General features: G+C 44.2%; 1 protein-coding gene across 1 annotated transcript; it reads left to right on the top strand.

The window, feature by feature from the left end:
• The first annotated feature begins 2720 nt into the window (after positions 1-2720).
• Positions 2721-18152, top strand: CUNH1orf100 (chromosome unknown C1orf100 homolog). Its single transcript, XM_008849188.1, is given in 4 exon segments — positions 2721-2776; positions 7638-7730; positions 13981-14099; positions 18058-18152. Coding segments are annotated over 4 exon segments (363 nt in total).
• The last annotated feature ends 2650 nt before the right edge of the window (positions 18153-20802 follow it).

The raw sequence follows: 20802 nt of genomic DNA, 5'->3' as shown, positions 1-20802 counted from the left end.
AGGGTAACTGAACAAGCCAGGGGAAGCGATCCAGTACGCGTGTTCTTCTGTGGTCTGTGGTCTCTGCTTCAGTTCAAATGTTTCCTCACAGCAACAGCAATCAAACTAGGACACCATGTTTATGCAATTCAGAGACCCTATGTAGAGTACACAACCTATACAGTGAAAAATCTTCATGGTACAAAAAGGTTTTCTAGTAGCAGTAGGACTCTCTCCTGCCTCAGTCTCCCACCCACTCGCTTTCCCTCGTTTCCAGACTTGCTCATGTGGATATTTAAATGCACTAGTGTCCTTATGGCCAGTATTCTCCAGTATTCTCCAGTAAATAATGGGGGGTAATATGAAAGTCAAGACTATCAGCACAGTATATGTTTAAGCTTCAGGTCTAAGTATGGAAAGTAGACGCTTCGTATTGAGACGAAAGAGGGAAAAAAAAATTGAAGCACACCTTTAATCCTAGCACTTGGGAGGCAGAGGAAGGCAGATCTCTGTGAGTTCAAGGCCAGCCTGGTCTACATAACGAGTTCCAGGTCAGCTGGGGCTAAGGGAAGACCCTGTCTCAAAAAGATTAAAAAAAATAAAAAATCATTGGCCAGGCTTTGTGGGACCTGTAGGAAGCTTCTGGAACAATGCCACAAAAACCAGGAAGCTGTTTCAGTGCTGCCACTGCAGCGCCCTCTCCACACTCGCTAAGCTGGTGTTTGGACACTGGCACAGAGCATTCAGCTTCCCCCTTCACAGCTAATGTATCTCAACAACTCCAAGGCCAGAAATTGGACGCTGGAGCGGCAGAAAACCACTGTATCTTCACAACCTTGCTGGCCAAATGAGATCAACACAGTCAATTGCCTTTGCCTTGTTTTCTTTTTCCTAATCTCACGAAAGCATGTCTGACTAATTATATTCAAATTTATAGTTGGGGGATTAGTCACTTTTCTGTTGCTGTGATAGAAACACTGACCCAAGCAATTTATAGAAGGAAGGGTTTATTTGAGCTTACGGTTCCAGGGGAATTACAGTCTGTCATGGCAGGGAGGTGGCTGGAGGTGGCTGGAGCAGGAGCAGCAGAAGTGAAGCTCTCACATCATCACGCAGGCAGAGGAAGCAAGAGGGCAACTGGAGATCCTGCAAGGCTTAAGAATTCTCTAAGCCCACCCCCAGTGACGTGCTTCCTCCAGGATAGCCACACCTTCTAAAACCTCCCAAAACAGCACCATCATCTGGAGACAAAATATCCAAACACTGGAGCCTATGGGGGACATTCTCATTCAAACCACCACAGGGGAGATTCTGGGAAATGTAGTTGTCTTGAAGGCTTATACACTAGTGAAGCAAAGAAATCAGAAAGGAAGGGCTCAGATGGCAGAATGCTTCCCTAGCATACTTCATCCCCAGAACCTCAAAAACTGGACAGGGTGGTATAGGCCTGTAATATCAGCACTCAGGAGGTGGAGGTTTGAGGGCTAAAAAATGTAAGTCAGGGCTGGAGAGATGGCTCAGCGGTTAAGAGTACTGGCTGTTCTTGCAGAGGACCTGGGTTTGATTTCTAGCACTCACATGGTGGCTAACAACCGTTCCTAACTCCAGTTCCAGGAGATCGGACACCCTCGTCTGAGCTCTGAGGGCATTGTATGACATGGGTGCACTTACATATATGCAGGCAATACACTCATACACATATAATAAAAATTATATATATGTCAGAAAGGAGTCTGTCCAACTATCATTCTAACATGGTGCCTAGTTTCCAAGGGAAAGCACATCTGTATCTATCGGCTTATACTTCCATTTCTTTCTGCTTCTTGTCTTCTTTTATTTTCTTCCTTAAAGGATGCTAGTGACTCCTACCATGTTGAACAATCACTACCTCAGTAGGAAAATTTTATCGGTTTTGTTGAAGTTTCTGACTCCCAGTCAGGTTCTGAAATGCCGGGCTTTTTTTCCTTTCCTTGTCCCCTTAATTTCCTAGTTTTAATCCTGCCTTTGTTCTAGAGGTTTCCACCTGTGGCCATTGGGTGCTGTTGCTTTACCTGTTGTGACAACACAGGACATCATGGCAGAGTGTGTGGTAGAAATGTGTTCATTTCATAGTAGCCAGGAAGGGGAGGATAAAAGAAGAGGGAGAGAGAGAGGGAGAGACTGGTTTGCCCCTTCAAAGACACACCTCCACTGTCCAAACCTTCTGTGGCCCGAATTCCCTCTGGCTCTCCTGCACTATCAGACAAACCATATAATATATTTTATGTGCATTTGTTAACTTACACAGGAATGAGAACCCAGTGCCTAGCTCCATGCCTCAGCGCCCGGCTCAGAGCCCGCCATATCAGGCCCCACCACGACTACCACAGTCCCCACTAGCATTCGCTCACACCTCAGGGGCCAGCGATCTCACCCCAGGTCCACAAGAGTCAGTCCATTCTGTCTTTGAGCTGCTGTTGGCTGAACGTTCCCCCACACTACCCATGCTACCCGGGGCTCCCGGCTTCCATCCACAAGACAGCTCCCAGCAAGCAGCCCCTTCGTAGTCCACACTCTGCATCAGGCCCGGTCCATTGGAGGAACTAGCCAATTGAGAGACACCTTCCTTCCACTAAGCTCACCACCTTACAATAAGACCAAGCTTTCAACACATGCGTAGCAATAGCTAACGCCAGGAAGTGTGAGGAAACTGTCAATATGAAATTTTACTTTGTGACTTGTTTTTCAGACTCCCATCTATCATGACTGCCATCCGATTAAGAGAATTTGTAGAGTATCGCCCAATGATTCCACCCAGGTAACATTCTGGCTTTAAAGCCTCCTGGGGCTGAGAAAGGCAGGCCCCTGTAGAATTAGAATCACTGAGCAGAAACTTTAGTGAAGCTTCTTTGAGTTTAGAGAAAGGTTTTTTGTTTTTTTTTTTTTTTAAAGCTCTCTTAACCACTGAACCATCTCTCCAGCTCTAAGTTTAGGAGAAAATTTAGGGGGGAAAAAATCATGTTCGGTCCCCACCACCAAAAACAAACAAAATCAATTGGAACAGTTTCTGAAAGATCTAGACACCACTGTAGGGTCTCATCCTGCCCAGAAAGACATCAACATCTAACACAGAAGGGACATTTTAGTCACCAGCCTCAACTGTCTCACTTCCTTTTTCACCATCCATCATTAATGAAGATAATAGCTCTCATTCCCAGCTCCGCCCCCTGCTACATTCCTTGATACCATGGAAGCCAGTAGAGCCCAGGCAGTGAGAGTATGAACTGGCAGTCTCCCAGGCCTGCCTTGAATCCCATCTTCCGCATGCATTACTTCACATCCTTACCCCGAAGCTTCAGTTTTCCAACATGTTACAGCACTCAGCATATTGTGATGAGGGCATTGCCTGAGTATGGTTTTCTGTACCGGGTGATGAACTTTGGGGAGAAGACAATACTTCCATCAGCATATCCCCATGCTGAGCACACTGCAGACACATCAAAACTTATAACTGCGCTTTTGACCAAATCAAAAACAGCTTTTCCTGTCCTTTTAGTACATTATGTTTACTTGCTGTCTGCCCATAAGTGGGAAAATCACAGAGTCCAAACAGAAATAGTGTCGAGCTCTTCAGGAAAAAAAAAAAAAAAAGCCATACTCTGAATATGATGTGGAATTTAAAGACTGGGTTTGAGTCACAGCTCTGGTATTTACTAGCTGGACAGTATTTAAGAAGTCTTCTTAACCTCTCTGAGCCTCTTTTGCCTACTACTAAACCAGGAAGCTCTTTAGATTTACCCTGCAAGGTGCCTGAGAATCAAATGTGATCATCTCTTTAAGGCAGGAGGCCCAGCAAAGGTGTGACTCAGAAAGGAACAGTGACAGTGACATGGTTACCTCCAGCAGTGGTTCAGGGTGGACAGACGAACACCCTGGCCTCACCCACATATACTGAACACTGTCTGTGGCTGAGTCCAGATCCTGCTCCAGTTACAGTCACTCTCCCAGGGGACAGGATGCATCTCTTCAGGGAGTCAAGCTGTCAGGGATTTGTAAATAATGCACGGAGGAACCAGACACAGCCAGATCACTCATTCCCACTAGAGGAGGAAGAGAATGCTTTCTCTGGTGGACTTAGATATCTTGAAAGCCAAGACTGTAATCCTGTGAGCAGAGCCCTGCTCCTGGAACCTTAGGCGTGTCAGAAAGGCTGTGTGGGGCATTCATAGTCATGCATCCTTTGCCTAGTGCCTAACTCAGAGGAAAACCTGAGTGCTTAATGCACAGCTCCTGGCTAGGCTAGGCATTTCCCCTTAAACAGGAAAAAAAATTTTTTTTTAAAAAAAACCCCAACAAACCCACTACTTTAATCTCTGAATCAGAAACTTAGTGTTCCAAGTGAAGGTCATATGTGAGAACTTGGAAAACTCAACAAAGAGTCAGAGGGAGCTGGGCATGGTAGAGAAAACCCCATAATCCTAACACTCGGGGTGCTGAAGCAGGAGGATCATGGGTTTGAGGCCAGTCTGGGCAACTCAGAGAGACTCTGTCTCAAAATAAAAATAAAAAGGGATTGTGGAGGCTGGAGAGATGGCTTAGTGGTTAAGAGCACTGACTGCTCTTGCAGAGGAGGGATTGTGGAGGCTGGAGAGATGGCTTAGTGGTTAAGAGCACTGACTGCTCTTGCAGAGGACTAGGGTTTGATTTCCAGCACCCACATGGCAGCTACGAACCATCCTTAACTCCAGTTCCAGGGGAATCTGAAGCCCTCTTCTGACCTTGAGGCATTGCACGACATGGGTGCACTCATATACATGCAGGCAATACACTCATACACATAAAATAAAAATAATAAAATATTTTTTTAAAAAAGGGATTGTGGATGTGGCTCAGTGACAGAACACCTGCTTAGCGTGCATAAGGCACCAAGGCCCTGGGTTCAACACTCAGTGCTGGCAAAGAGGGAGGAGGGGAGGAAAGGAAAAGGGAGGGGAGGGAGAGGGAGAGAGGAGAGGAGAAAAGAGGTGAGGCAGGAGGAGGGTTGAGGAAGGGGAAGGAGGGGAGGGAGAGAGAAGGGGAGAGAGGAGAAAAAGAGGTGATGAGAAAGGGGGAGGGAAGGGACAGGAGGGGGAAGGGGGAGGGGAGCACAGGGAGGGGAGAACCATGAGAACCACTGTGTGCTGGGCCCCATGGCTCCTCCTGAACTGTAGCTTGGCCCTAGGGGAGTCCTTCCAAGGCGGTGCTCAGAAACTGGACACTTGCCTAAGAAAGCACCATCTCTGCCTCCCAGGTCATTTGTTCCCCATTTCTCTGCCAGCTTCTCTCTTCTCTTATGACTTAATCCCACTGCTGTAACTCGGGCTCACTCACTTTATCCCAGCCGCTGGGCAGGCCCAGACAGCCTCTGGTTATTCAGAAAACTAGAGCTCCCTGAGATCCTGTTTACATAGACAGATCCTGCCCTGCCCAACCCTTGCCTTGATTCACACTACCCAGCCAGGCACACTCTGACCCCTGCAATCACTCAGATCTTAAATGGCCTCCAGAGGCTGGTATGTTGAAGGCCTGTCCACCTGACAGTGGTGCTATGAACATCTTGCTTCACTACACTCTCCTATCATGACATATTGTACAGCTACAGCAGCAGGGCCAATTAATTAGCCATGGACTGAACCCATGAGGCAAAATAGCCTTTCTTTTTGAGTTGATTTATCTCAGTTATTTGTTATGGTAACAAAAAAAATAACACAGTCACACACACTCTACTCTGAACTCAATTTTGACTTTGTCTTGGCTTCTGTAATTCCCCTCCCCTGGAGGCTCTTCCCCATCCCCACTGCCCACGCAAACCTGGACACCTCTCTTTGGTGTCCCATCAGCTCTTCCTTCAATCTCTGTCAATAGGTTTCTTTGATGTGTTCATATTACAGCCTTTCTGTAAGTTTTTTTCCCCTTCACTCTCCACTCTGTTCTCTCGCCTCAGGACTACCAATGATATATAGGTGCCTAAAGACTCATCTAAAGTTTCCACAACTTCCCAGCAGCACCAAGGGAGCCAAGGATTCAATACGTGGGAAGCACTCAATATGCCGTTGATAGCACTACTGACTTCCATTTATACAAGCACATCTCATGCTCACACCCCAGACGTATTCCTTCCCAATCCCCACCCTGTTAGCTCACATTTATGATTCAAAACAACAGCCAAGATGGTGGTGTACACTGGTAATCCCAGTACTCAGGAGCTGAGGCAGGATGATGATGAGCTCAAAGCCAGCCTAGGGTACAGAGAGACCCTGTTCTTCCTTACAATCCAGCTTTCCTAGGCAAAGCTAAAGTCCACCTCCCAGGCTTACAAGTACTTCATTCTTTGACACTACAGTCCTGCTTTATTTCAGCTTCTATATAATTAGTTAATACAGTTAAATAAGATGTAAACATTTCAAAAGTTAAAATAGGGATCCCCAAGACTGGAGAGATGGCTCAGTGGTTAAGAGCATTGACTGGTCTTGCAGAGAACCCGGGTTTGATTCCCAGCACCCACATGGCAGCTATGAACCACCTTAACTCCAGTTCCAGGGGAATCCGAAGCCCTCTTCTGACCTCCACAGCATTGCACGACACGGGTGCACTCACATACATACATGCAGGCAATACACTTGTACACATAAAATGAAAATAAAAAAAGAGATCCCCATTTATTTATTCCTATGTTTCAACAACTATTAACATTTGTTCCATTGACTTTAGATATTTCTCCTTCCTTCCTTCCTTCCTTCCTTCCTTCCTTCCTTCCTTCCTTCCTTCTTTCCTTCCTTTCTTCCCTTTTCCCCACCCCTTTTTCTTTCCCTACTATTTTGAACCTAATACCTGACATGTTAAACATTTCCTTATGAATCCTGGAAATAAATAACATTTTATTATAGATACTGGAGGTTGTAGGGGGAGACCAGCCACAAGATGCTTGTTATGTAGTGTCAGTGGAGTACTCAGCCAGCCAAAACTGGGACATATATATTGCCATCCTCCAAAGGCTCAGAGACCATTGAGGAAGAGGGGGCAGAAAGACTGTAAAAGCCAGAGATCTGGGAAGATCAGAAGAAAACAGTGTCTTTTGGACATAGCAGGGTAGCTGCGACTCATGAACTCATAGTAGCTGTGGTTGCCTGCACAAGACCTACAGAAGATCAAGCCAGTCAACATTCTTGTATGGAGGGAAAGGGGAGCCTGAGCTCCCAGCCCTAGTTGAGGGGCTATGGAAAATCAGTGGCTTCTGGGGGAGAGAGAAGTCAGTTTTCTTTAAGGGTGTGGTTCTGGTAGGTTGACCTTGCTCCAGTGATGGCCCCACACCCAGAAGCACAAATAGGAATAAACGGATTATTTAAAAAAGAGGACACCAAGTTGGGGGGTGGTAAGGAGGTGAGGGTGAAGATGGGAGGAGTTACAGGGAGAATATGATCAAAATACAGTGTATGAAATTCTCAAAGAATTAATAAAAATATACTTTTTAAGATGCTTGTTATGGGTAACAAAAGACATCGTCTGGAAAGTCCACTGGTTTTAGTTGCCCAAAACAGGGGACCAAGTCTAGATACATTTCCTATCATATAACAGCTGGTCTGTATCTATAAAGAACCAATAATAATGACTGGTTCTTTCTCGCCTTCTTTCTCAACTAGTGTGTTCAATCACTGAGGAAAGGACATCCAAGGCTATTACCCAGGGCAACTGGCAAGGGTCCACTTCGATGACAGTATGAAGAGGGCTCCCAGGTGGGACATGTTTCTGAATCTCAGTCACCAAGAATGTCACCAAACCTAAATGATGAGCGGGGGGGGGGCTGTACAATGCATGTAAATAACAAGTATTACTTAATGGATAGAAAAGGGGTGGAAGGAAATAGGACAAACTATTAAAAAATGTTGGGGCTTCCTTGGTTTGGGTTTTGTGGGAGTTCTTTTGGTGCTGGAATGGAACCCAAAGTCTCATACACATGCAGCATGAGACCCATCCTTGAACCACATCTCTAACCCCAACAACATAGGGCTTTGTTTTCATTTTTTCACAAATGATATTATTAGTATTTCATATTTTACTTTTTAATCTTTTCCCTATTTTACAGATTCTTCTCAAAGGAACATATATTAGTTTCACAACCAGAAATAAACAGAATTTTATTAAGTATTGAATGAAGTTAAGAAATCTTTACATGTTTAGAACTTCAGAATGGTCAAATAACTTACTGAGATTCAATTTCATTCTCAGTAAAGAGGTGATTATAAATTTGATCTACATGATTTCTAGGTATGCTTTCACAAAAATAAAAGCAAAAAATAAAAACCACAGACATGGGGCTGAAGAGACGGCTCAGAGGTTAAGAGCATATACTGCTCTTGCAGGTGAATTTAGTTCCCAACACTCAGGCTGGGAGGCTCACAACTGACTATAACTCTAGTTCCAGAGGGGATCCAGTCCCTGCGTGTGCACACACACACACACACACACACACACAAAATAAATAAATAAAACAAAACAAAAAAACAGAAACACCACACTTTGCACACTTTGATCTTATTTTCTGGTTCTAGGAGGCAAGAAACTATAGTAAGTAACAGCAGTGATCTGAGGAACTTATGAAATATTCAAATATTTAGGGCGATTTTCATTCCTTCTCTGAGTATTGGTAGCCTTTCTGCTAAATAAAAGAACTGATGTAAAATTCTGAGACACAGTGAACACTCAGTATGATCACTATCATTTGAGGTCATTATCTATGTATATGACAATTTCCCTTCTCTTAGTTGACTTTGATATAGCCAACCTCCAATTATCCTTATGCAGAGGTGGGGGTTGATGTGCCACCTGTATTTAGACAACATACAACCTATATTTAAATTATAAAACTTGAAAATAGCTCTGAGGTCATTCCAATCCAGTCAGAATACAGCATGCAGAAGTGATATGTCTTTTTTTTTTTTTTTTTTTACAGATTTATTAATTGTGTATGTATATTATGTCCTGTCTTGTCATGCCCAATGCATGTGTGGAGGTCAGAGAACAATTTTTGGGAGTCAGTTCTCTCCTTCCATTATGTGGGACCTGGGAATTGTGGGTTGTCAGGCTTTACCCCCGAGCCATCTCACTGACCCAAGAGACATGCCTTGACTAAGGCCACACAGTATAAATGTTGGACTTAAAACTGAATTCACAGCTGGGTGTGGTGGTGCGTACCTTTGATCCCAGAACTCAGGGGGCAGAGGCAGGCAGATCTCTGTGAGATCAAAGCCATTCTGGTCTACATATTAAGTTCTAGCCAAGCTGGGGTTAAAGGGCAACGCTTTCTCAAAAAAGACCAAAAAAAAAACAAACAAAAAAAAAAAACAAAAAACTTTTAGCCACAGTTACTGAGTCCCAGTTAAGCCTCTTAATACTAATGCAAGTATTTGCTTAGAGTAAGTTCTGCATTTAAAATCTTTGAAACAAGGTCTCAGTTTCCTGGTCTCAAATTCAAGCTGAGCTCAAGTATTCTTCCACTTCAGCCTCCGGAGTCACCATACTTCATTTAATAAACTATTTAAAATGAAAAGAAAAAAAAAATTTAGGCAGGGTCTCACTAAATAGCCCTGGCTGGCCTGGAATTCGTTATGTAAACCAGGCTAGCCTGAACCTCATAATGATCTGCCTGCCCCTGCCTCTGCCAAGTGCTGGGACTAAATAAAGGTGAGCAATACCACACCTGCTTTAATAAACTCCTGTTAGAGCTAAGTCCTCTACTAGAACACATATGAGAGGAATCGACAGGCAGAGTAGACATGGCCCAACTGCACAGAGACGCCCTCTGAGGTGCTTTCCCTCCCCTTATCTGGTCATCGTATCCTGCCAGACAGACTGATGTCTAAATATCAGTGTTCTCACCGAAGACTGGCTCCCTTAAAGGTCATTTGGTTCTGACAAGACTTGTGTCTACCCAAGATTAGCCTTCAGATGTGCATGTCAGTTTATACATTTATTAAGCATCTAGACAAGAAGAAGAAAGGCCTGGAGGTGTTGCTCTTAGAATCAGTCCCAAATAATTTATCTTTTGTTTTCTGTCTTGTTGGGGAGAATTTTTAAAACAATGACATTTATTGTTTACACCCAATCTTATTCCAAGATGGAGAAAAGAATCCTGAAAAGGGGGCTGGAGAGCTGACTCAGTGCTGGAGAGCACTGGCTGGCTGCTCTTGTAGCGGACCTAGGTTTGGTTCCCAGCACCCACATGGTAGCTAACAACTCTCTATAACTGCAGTTCCAGGGGATTTGACACTCTCTTTTGGCCTTCATGGGCATCACATGCATGGGTGTACTTACATACACGCAGATAAAACACTCATAATTAAAAAATCCCACTATGGGCAGTGCCTCCCCAGGCAGGTGGGCCTGGCCTATTAAATAAGGTAGCTCAGCAAGCCAGGGAGAGCAAGCCAGTAAGCAGAGTTCCTCCTTAGTTTCTGCTTCAAGTTTCTACCTTGAATTCCTACCTTGGCTTCCCTAGGTGATGAACTGTAACCTGTAAACCAATTAAGTTCTTTCCTCTCCCCGCCCTCCAAAACAAAAAAAGAATTCTGAAAAACTGAAATGAATCATGAATTTGTATGTCATCTTTGTGGGAGGGGCCATGCTATTCACTGCATTATTCCAATTGTTCCTGTGCTGCCTAAGCAAGCACCTTAGTTATTGGGACCTCAGTGTAACCAGAGATGTCTAATAGCTTGCCCTCCCCAGATACATTCCTCCACCAATTCAATGTTCTGGTATTAGAATCCTTCCTTTGAGTGAAGGTCTTGCCTTCCGACAGACACTGATGCATTATTTGAAAGGGGAGAATACAGGGCTGGAGAGATGGCTCCGTGGTTAAGAGCACTGCCTGCTGTTACAGAAGACATGGGTTCAAATTCCAGCACCCACATGGCAGCTAGTAACTGTCCATAAGTCCAGTTCCAGGGGATCTGATACTCTCTTCTGTCCTCCACAGGCAATGCATGACACAGGTGCACTTACATGCATACAGGCATAGCACTTATACACATGAAATAAAAATAAATTTAAGGAAATTTTTAAAAGGGCGAATACCTTCATTCTTTTGGTTTTTGCAGTGCTGGGGACTGAACACAGGGCCTGTGCACGCTAGCAAGGGTTCTACTGCTGATCTACATCCCCAGCCTAACATTCTCATTCCTAAGAAACACTCATGGCAAAGGCAGGGACAGGCTGGCAGCCTAGCAGGATGTTTCAAGGGCTGTCACCAGATTCAGAAGTCAGACCCATCAGTGGCTCAGACAGAAGTGATTGAACTGGGTCATGTGGCACCCAAAGCTACAGGAAACTAATGTGTTCACCAGTTAATGTTCTGATGGACAGAGGGAGAAGACACACTTCATAGGAAGACTATTCCCAACCACTGCTTAAGGCAGCTCCTTACAAGCCAAGTAACTGTTAACCATCGTGTAAGAACAAGAACTAGGAGTGTGTCCTCATTACATTGCTGTTGCTATGGTAAAACTCCATGACCAAGGCAACTTAGAGGGAAGAGTTTACTGGGCTTATGGTTCCAGGGTGGTAAGAATTCATCATAGCAGAGAAGGCATGGCAGGAGGCAGCTGGAGCAGAAAGCTGAGAGCTTACATCTTCAAAAGGGCACAGAGCAGAGAGAAACTGCAATTGGGGCAGGCTATGAACTCTCTAAGCCCACCCCCAATGACGTACTTCCTCCAGCAAGGTCGCAACTCCTGAACCTCCCCAAACAGTGCTGTCAACTGACCAAGTATTCAAATATGGGCATACGGGTGACATTCCTCATTCAAGCCATCACAGAGTGAGTGGATATTCTAATGTTTTTCCAGGCCCATCTACCATAGAGAACTCCTCTACCTACCCAGCATCTCTTCCCACTCAGTACCTCATAAGCTCAGTCAGATTCTTAGTCTTACTTTTGCTTTTTGTTTTGTTGTTGTTTTGAGACAGAGACTCACTATGTAGCCCAGGTTGGGTTCATACCTGTTATCTTCCTGCCTCAGCCTCTCAAATGCTGAGATTACAGAGAAGCCCCACCATGTCTGGCTTTTTCTAAACTTCGAGCAGAACCATTCCTTTTCTGTCGACCCTCCCTCCCTCCCTCCCTCCCTTCCGCCCCAGGTAGCCTGGAACTTACTATGTGGATCAGGCTGGCCTTGAACTCACAGAGATTCACCTGCCTCTGCCTCCCAAATGCTGGGATTAAAGGCATGTGCCACCATGCCTGGCGTCTTTAAATTTTTAAAAAATTTATCTAGTTTTATTTTATGTGTAGGTGTGCTTTGCCTGCATGTAAGTGCACATGCATGTAATACCCACGGAGGCCAGAAGGGGGAGTTGGATCCCCCTGTAACTGGAGTAATAGGTGATTGTTAGCTTCCATATGGGCACTGGGAACTAAACTCAGGTCCTCTGCAAGAGCAACTAGTGCTTTTAACCACTGAGCCATCTCTCTGACCCTGACACAATCTTTCTTTAAGAAGGCGTATTACAATTACTGTTTTTACCTAATTAGACAAACACTGAATTTTTTCTCTTGCAGTTCTGTGTGGAGAGCCACAGCCTCCGCCGCCATTACAAGATGGCGCCGGTATCCGGACCTTCTTAATAGTAAACATCCTGCTGCACCCATAAGGGGCGTGCACAAGAGCCTGCTCTCCCTCGCCTCCTCCCGTGGCGTGATCTCCAGCAACCAATCCGCTTCTTATACGTCATAAATGGGACCTTTAGGGCATATATAAGCAACAGCTCTCCCACTTCTCGGCGTCTTCGGTCTTCATCCTTAGTATGCTATGTAAGAGGCTTATGAAATAAACTGCTGCAGAAGGATCCTGACTTGTCCTCCCGCGTCGTTCTTGCCGGCGAGACGGAAAGCGGTTGGGGACAGCTGGTGCTGAAACCCGGGAATCAACATCGCTGGCGCCGCCCGAAGACCCCTCCAATAGGAGCCTTTGTAATTCTGCTTCTTACCCTATGCCTCCACGTGGGTTACTGTCAGGAAGTTATGGAGGAAGGGCAAATGGTTCTAGAGGATCTCCAGGACAGCCTATCAGAAACCGAATGAAGTGAAAGGATGGGAGCACGTGCAAAAGAAAATAGGGCCCAAAGTGAAAATGGACCTCCTGGTAAGCCAGAGGAAGGCAGGGGAGAGAGCACTGTCGAAAAGGACGGAGCAAGAAACCAAGTAACAGGTTTTAGACAGGGAAGAAATTTACCAAAGGGGTATTTATACCCCACAAGGGAACTTGCTGCTCTGCAGTTAGAAGAGAGCAGTTTAAGCCCAGAAGAAGAGATAGAATTAGAAGAACAAGCAGCAAATTATGAAGAAAATAGATACAGGCCACTGGAATATAAGAACCCAGTGCCCTATGTTCTGGGGCAAGGGGCTGCTACTGCCCCCCCACCTTATTCAATGCAGCCATCTTGCTCACTCCTTTCAAAAACTGTGAGGAGAAAGTTAGGCATGGCCTTCCCAGTCTTTGAAGCACCCATAGAAGGGCAAGAAGGCATGGGACGGATCTATGCACCTATAGACTATAATCAAATAAAAGAATTGGCTGAAGCAGTAAGAAAATATGGAGTGAATGCAAATTTTACTTTAGCACAGCTAGACAGACTGGCAAGAGATTCTATGATGCCTACTGACTGGCAAACTATTGCAAAGGCTATGCTTAATAGCATGGGCCAATTTTTAGAGTGGAAGGCGCTATGGTATGAGGCTGCACAAGAGCAAGCCCGAATCAATGCAGCCTCCTTAACCCCTGAACAACAACAATGGACATATGAAATGTTAACAGGACAAGGAAGATATGCAAATGAACAAAATACTTATGCCTGGGGAGCCTATCAACAGGTTTCCATGACGGCAATTAGAGCATGGAAAGCTTTAACTAAAAAGGGAGAAGGAGCAACCCAGCTAACCAAAATTATACAGGGCCCACAGGAATCATTTTCAGATTTTGTGGCCAGGATGACCGAGGCAGCAAACAGAATTTTTGGAGATTCAGAATCTGCAATGCCTCTTATTGAGCAATTAGTTTTTGAACAAGCAACACAAGAATGCCGTAATGCCATTGTCCCTCGAAAGGGTAAAGGATTACAAGATTGGTTAAGGGTATGTAGAGAGTTAGGGGGCCCATTATCTAATGCAGGGCTGGCGGCAGCTATAATGCATATTGCCAAAAATGCTCCTCAAGGAAGAGGCAAAGGACCTTGTTATCAATGTGGCAAAATGGGACATTTTAAAAAAGACTGCAAGAGTGCAGCCCCAAATAATCTTACAACTAAAATCTGCGCTAGATGCAGAAAAGGGGCACACAAGGCCGAGAATTGTAGATCTATAAGAGATATTGAAGGGAAACCTTTGGTTCCCCCAAGGCCTTGGAAGAGCCCAAAGCAAGAATTTAAGCCAAAAAACGAGATGAGGGGCCTTGTGTATGTCAGGCAAGCTGTCTACCACTGAACTACATCCCCAACCCTGCAACACTATTATTATGAAGCAGTTCATCAGCATCATCAACTGTGACTATACACTATTCACCCTGATTGGATCCAGATGCTCTTAAATCTCAACCAACACTGTATTTTCAGTTATAGCCACTCACCTCACCTCTTTCATAGTTTAATATACACATTTATTGGAACATTTGGAAAATATTGACAATAGAAAAGGACAGCTTGGGGGCTGTGACATGCTCAGTGGTTAAATACTTGTGGGTCCAGTGTGAGAATCAGAGCTGAGATCCCCAGACCCCATGTAATGTCAGGTGAACATGGCGGTCTTCCTGTAATTCCAGCCCAAAGTAAGCTGGCTAGGGAGACTAGCCATACCGGTGAGTTCTGGTTTTGATTGAGACCCTGCCTCAATGTGTAAGGTGGAAAAGGTATTAAAGTTGGTTCTTGATTGCAACCTTGGGCCTCTACACTCAGGTGGTGCATGCACACACATGCATGTGTACCCACATATGATCAAAACATGTACACATACACACACATGCCCACCATACACACATGAAAACGGAAAAAAGAAAAAAGGGGAAATGTTGAAAATTACTCATAATCACGCAGAAATCACCAGAATCCCTCCCATGAAAATCGGGGCATTGTCAGTGCACACTGAGCACTGTGGTGGCAATCTGAGAACTGTCATGACACACTGGGACACTGTGATGGCACACTGTAAACTGTAATGTCTCATTGGAGCATTGTGTTGACAAATTGCAGCATTTTGATTGCACACAAGGGTATTGTGATGGTACTTTGAGTTATGACGTATTGGTGCATTGTGAGGGCACACTGAGCACTGTGATGACACATTGGGTGAATGCGATGGCACACTGTGCACGGTGATGCTCATTGGAGCATTATGATATCACATTGCAGCACTGTGATGTCACAATGGAACACTGAGAAATCACATATGAGCCTTGTGATGGCACATTGGAGCAATATAATGGCACATGGGGCGATAGTGCTGGCACATTGGAGCATTGTGATGTCACAATAGAACATTGAGAAGTCATATAGTAGCATTGTCATCACACATTGGACCAATATTTTGGCACTTGGGGAGAGAGTGTTGGCTCATTGGAGCATTATGATATCACATTGGAGCATTGTGATGTCACAATGGAACACTGAGAAGTCATATATGAGCCTTGTGATGGCACATTGGAGCAATATAATGGCACATGTGTCCATAGAGTTGGCACATTTGAGCATTATGATGTTACAATGGAACAATGAGAAGTCATATTGTAGCATTGTGATGGCACATTGGATCAATATATTGGTTCATCGGGCAAGAGTGTTGGCTCATTGGAGCATTGTGATATCACATTTGAGCATTGTGATGTCACAATGGAACATTGTGAAGTCATATTCTAACAATGTGATGAAAAAGTGTAGCAATATAATGGAACATGTGGCAATAGTACTGGAAATCAGAGCATTTTGGTGTTATATTGGAATATGGTGATGGTACATTAGACAATTTGAAGTCCCACTGTAACATTGTGATGGAACACTCGAGCAATATAATGGCACATGGTGCCATAGTATAGGCAGATTGGAGCCAGATTGGAGCATTGTGAGGTCACACTGGAATTTTGTGAAGTCATATTGTAACATTGTGATGGCACCATGGAGCATTTTGATGGCACATGTGATAGTGTTGGCACATTGGAGCATTGTGATGTCACGTTGGAGCATTATGATGTCACCATTGTAGCCCTTGCCCTTGCTGGCCTCGAACTCACTGAACTCACTATAGGCTGGCCTTGATCTCACAGAGATCCACCTGCCTCTGCTTCCAGAGTGCTGGGACTAAAGGCGTGTACCACCATGCCTGGCCTCATTTCTTCACTTATTTTTCAATAATGACTTCCAAAGGAGGCACTGCCACAAACCCACATGGATAACTGCTTTTTGTTAAATGTTAGGAATATATAATATAGGGCTGGAGAGATGCCTCAGAGGTTAAGAGCACCAACTGCTCTTGCAGAGGACCTGGGTTGGGTTCCCAGCACCCACATGGCAGCTAACAACCATCTGTAACTCCAGTTCCAGGGGATCTGACACCCTCTTCTGACCTTTGTGGACACTGCATAACACAGAATGCTTACATACATGCAGACAATACACTCATACACATAAAAAATAAAAATATTTTATAAAGAATATATATAAAAGTTTGCTTTATACAATTCTGTCCCTAGATCTCCAACCTACAGAGCATATTTGTAACTCAGTGACATTCACTCATGACATTTGTTGTGGTCACATGGTTAAATGTGTGTGACTCAGCTCTATCATAGTAAATCCCACAGCAAGAATCACTGTGAGTTGCTGAACACTTCTCATACTTGTAAAGTACTTGAATGTATTTCACTGGGATACAGCATCAATTCTCAAGGCCATAATTGTTCTTTCACTCTGTAATAAACCTTGAGGAGTCAGACAGTACTGACTCCAGACAGGATCACATGGGAATAAAAACATAATTTCTAGCCAGCTGTGGTGGCATTAGGGAAGCAGAGGCAAACAAGATCATAAATTTGAGGCCAGCCTGGGCTGCCCAGCCAACTTCCAGCATTTCCAGGTATATACTCCCTAGATTAATGAGATATTTTCATTCCTAATATCTAGATGTCACAATGAAATCCATTTCTTTGTATGCTAACAGAAAAAAAAAAGGGTTAAGGAAATAAATGTTCATTTTTTAAATGGCTAAGGATGGTGGAACTGAACAAAGCATGGAAAGACTAGACTCTGGATCCTGATCAAACGCAGGCTCCATCTCCTATCAGCTGTGTACACTTGGGCAAATAAATTCGTGTCTTTGGGATGTGATGATGTAGGTATATTTCTGAGTTACTGTGATCTCTGGGGTTAATATATGTAAACCTTCTAACAGCACAGTAAACTTTCGTTATAATGCTATCATTGAAGTGTCCCAAGCTTTGCTTCGCTGAGCAAAGATCGTGTGTTCAATCCACGCCTTCCTTGGACCCTTCCCTTAAATGATAGAGAAGCCATGACGGGAAGGCTCTCCAGCAGCTATGAATTTAGGGATGGCAACCATTCCAGGTACAAAGATGACACAAAGTGGCCCGTTGATAATGTAGGGCTGAGAAAGTGACTCAAAAATTCAGACATCAAAATGAAAATTACATGATTGACTTCACTTTATTTACATTTTGGTGTCATCTGTCTCTGAACTAAAAACTAAAGAACTTTTGACTCGTCCCCCATCTTCCATATTTAAAATTTTTAAATTACATTTTAAATTTTATTTATTGTGTGTACTTGTGTGCACCTGCAGAGGTCAGAGGACAACCTATGGGAATCAGTTCTCACCTTCCACTTTGTGGGGCCAGGAGATCAAATTCAGGTTGTCAGGCTTGTCTGCAAGAACCTTTACACCAGAATCCTCTCACCATCCCCATATTTTCTTTAGTTACTGTGTACAATTACTAAAAAGGTAGTGTGCTAAAATTCAAGAGAGAGAAATCTTAAAACAAATCACTAATTTGTTTTATATTCCAGATTGGGACCAGAAATTAGGCACAATTTCATCGAATCCTAGACCTCTTAATTCATTGCCAGAAGAGAGAAGCAGATTTGAAAGAAATGCTTTTTAAAAATGAAATAACCTCCACATTCCAAGAAAACAACTTGGCATTTTTAGTGACTAAATTAATGGTAACAGAACCACTTTTAATTTAATTATCCATACAGACAGACTTAATCCTAAACAAATCATATGTTATAAATTCTTTTCAGGGTAAGTTGGTCAGGAAATTGAGATCCAGCCTTGAGAACACTTGTTATCTGTTGAAGGGTGAAGCTGTGGTAGAGCGTTTGCCTAGCAGGAACCAGGCCTTGGGTTTGATCAGCAGCACACACAGGAGATGGGGAGGGGAGGGGAGAAGGGAGGGAAGGGAAGAGAGGGAGTTATAGAGAGGGGAGAGGACATGAGAAAGACAAGAAAAAAGGAGAAGGGAAGAGAAAGGGAAACTTGTCTTAAGCTTTGGCCTCTTGTTGCTGAAGCTGGCAGTCCTCAAACCCTCTGATCTTTTTAACAATGTTTATATATGGAATCAGGTAGGATTATACAGTAATTGTATCTGCTTCTAATTGTCATTATCACACACACACACACACACACACACACACACACACACACACACAAACCAAGGGGGAACTAGCCAAGGAAGATGGGGAGACAACTGGAGAGGCTCTGAATACAAACACTCAGGGATAGCATAGGTCTGTAGTAGTGAAATGTGGACTAGTGAGCAACGGGGTTACTTGAAAGTCTGTTTATAGAAGAGTTAGCTCCTCAGCAAGAAGCCAGACAAGGAAGCAGCTACTCTGCAGGCAAAGTTAGAGGGCCCCAAATAAATGAAATGATCCAAGAAAGGAATCTTGCATTCTGGTTGCCGGAGACTCCCCACAGGCAGCCTATCAGTTGGCTTCTTCCTTAGTCCCCTAAAGCAAAGCCTACCTGCTAATAAACTTTCTTCAGCACCAGAGTTCCACAGCTTCCAGTTGCCTTAGTCTTTGACATGGTCAAGGAAGTCTCAAGAGATTTGAAAAAATGATACATGAAAAATAAAGACCAGGGGCTGGAGAGATGGCTCAGCCCCTGGTGAGAGAACTGACTGATTGCTCTTGCAGAGGACCCGGGTTCTCCAGTTCCAGGGGAATCCAACGCCCTCTTCTGACCTCCGAGGCATTGCACGACACAGGTGCACTCACATACATGCAGGCAAACACTCATACACATAAAAATAACACTCAGAAAATAAAAATAATAAATAAAATATATTTTTTAAAAAAAGAAAAATAAAGCCAGGCGTGGTTGCACACGCCTGTAGTCCCAGCACTTGGGAGGCAGAGGTACGTGGATCTCTGTGAGTTCAAGGCCAGCCTGGTCTCCATAGTGAATTCAGGACAGCTGGGGCTACAGGGAGACCCTGTCTCAAAAAGACAAAAAAAAAAAAAAGAAAAGAAAAAGAAAAAGAAAGGCCAAAATATAAAGAATTGAGCTTAGATTATAAAACAAAATTCAAGGGACACAAATGAACAAAAAGCAAGCTAATGAAAACAGCTTGTATTCTCCAGAGAAATGGAATCCATATCATGTATGTGGATTCGTGATGAAGGGCAGGCTAGCGGGATTATGAAGGCTAAAAAACCCCATCATCTGCCATCTGCAAGATGGAGGCCGTGTGGTTCCAGGCCCAGCCCATATGTGAGAACTTGGAGGCAGGGCAAGGGTCTGTAAATTCTGATCTGTCTGAAAGTCTGAGAACTAGCAGCACTGACATCAACATGTCACCAGAGGGCCCCGGTGGCCCTGAGAGGCTAGACATTGCCACCCATCTCCCATCTCTCCTGCAAGGTGGTCTGACAAGATGTCAGAACTGTGAATTGCAATCTCTTTCCAGCAGACAGACTCTTCCTCAGGCTGGCAGCTGGGCCTTTCCTTTTCCCAATGAGACACCTGGGGAAATTCCAATTTCTTGGGGACCACTGTCTCAATAGTCTGAGAGCCAAAGGGAGGGAAATGTCTCAGCATCTTACACCATTCAGGTTCTTTTGTCCGTAGACTGGTAACAGACAACAGTTAAAAAAAGCTTTACAAAGAGCTGAATGGCTCTGTTAACTCTAGCTCCATGGGTAACCCTCACCTTGAGCCTCCATGGGTGCCTGTATAAGCACACGCACACAAATAATTAAAAATGAAAAAACTTTTTAAAAGCTGTACAGAGGAGCTGAAGAGATGGCTCAGTGGTTAACAGCACGGGCTACTCTTGCAGGGGATCTGGGTTGGATTCCCAGCACCCACAAATATCTGTAACCCCAGTTCCAGGGGATCCAACACCCTCTTCTGACCTCCACAGGCATTGCACTACATGGGTGCACTTACACACATACAGGCAACACACTTATACACATAAGAATAAAAAGAAAAAGAGCTTTACAGAAACACAACAAAAATATTGGAAAAAAAACTAGTTTGGAAATTAAGCACTAGTTTACAAAAGTACTCCTTAGGGGAGCACATCACCTGTTAACGAGGCAGAGCTTTGGAGCAAACCATGTTCAAAACATGTCTAATTATGTTTACTTAAAGAGAATAGCTGAAGCTGGGCATGGTGGCACATGCCTTTAATCCCAGAGGCAGAGGCAGGTGGAGCTCTGAGTTCAAGGCCATCCTGGTCTACATAGTGACTTCCAGGGCAGCTGGGGCTACAGGGGGATCCTGTCTTTAAAAGACCAAAA

The sequence above is a fragment of the Nannospalax galili genome, unplaced genomic scaffold, assembly GCF_000622305.1.
Source record: "Nannospalax galili isolate Female #2095 unplaced genomic scaffold, S.galili_v1.0 scaffold543, whole genome shotgun sequence".
NCBI classification, from domain to species: domain Eukaryota; kingdom Metazoa; phylum Chordata; class Mammalia; order Rodentia; family Spalacidae; genus Nannospalax; species Nannospalax galili.
This window is presented reverse-complemented; position numbering and strand designations above follow the sequence as displayed.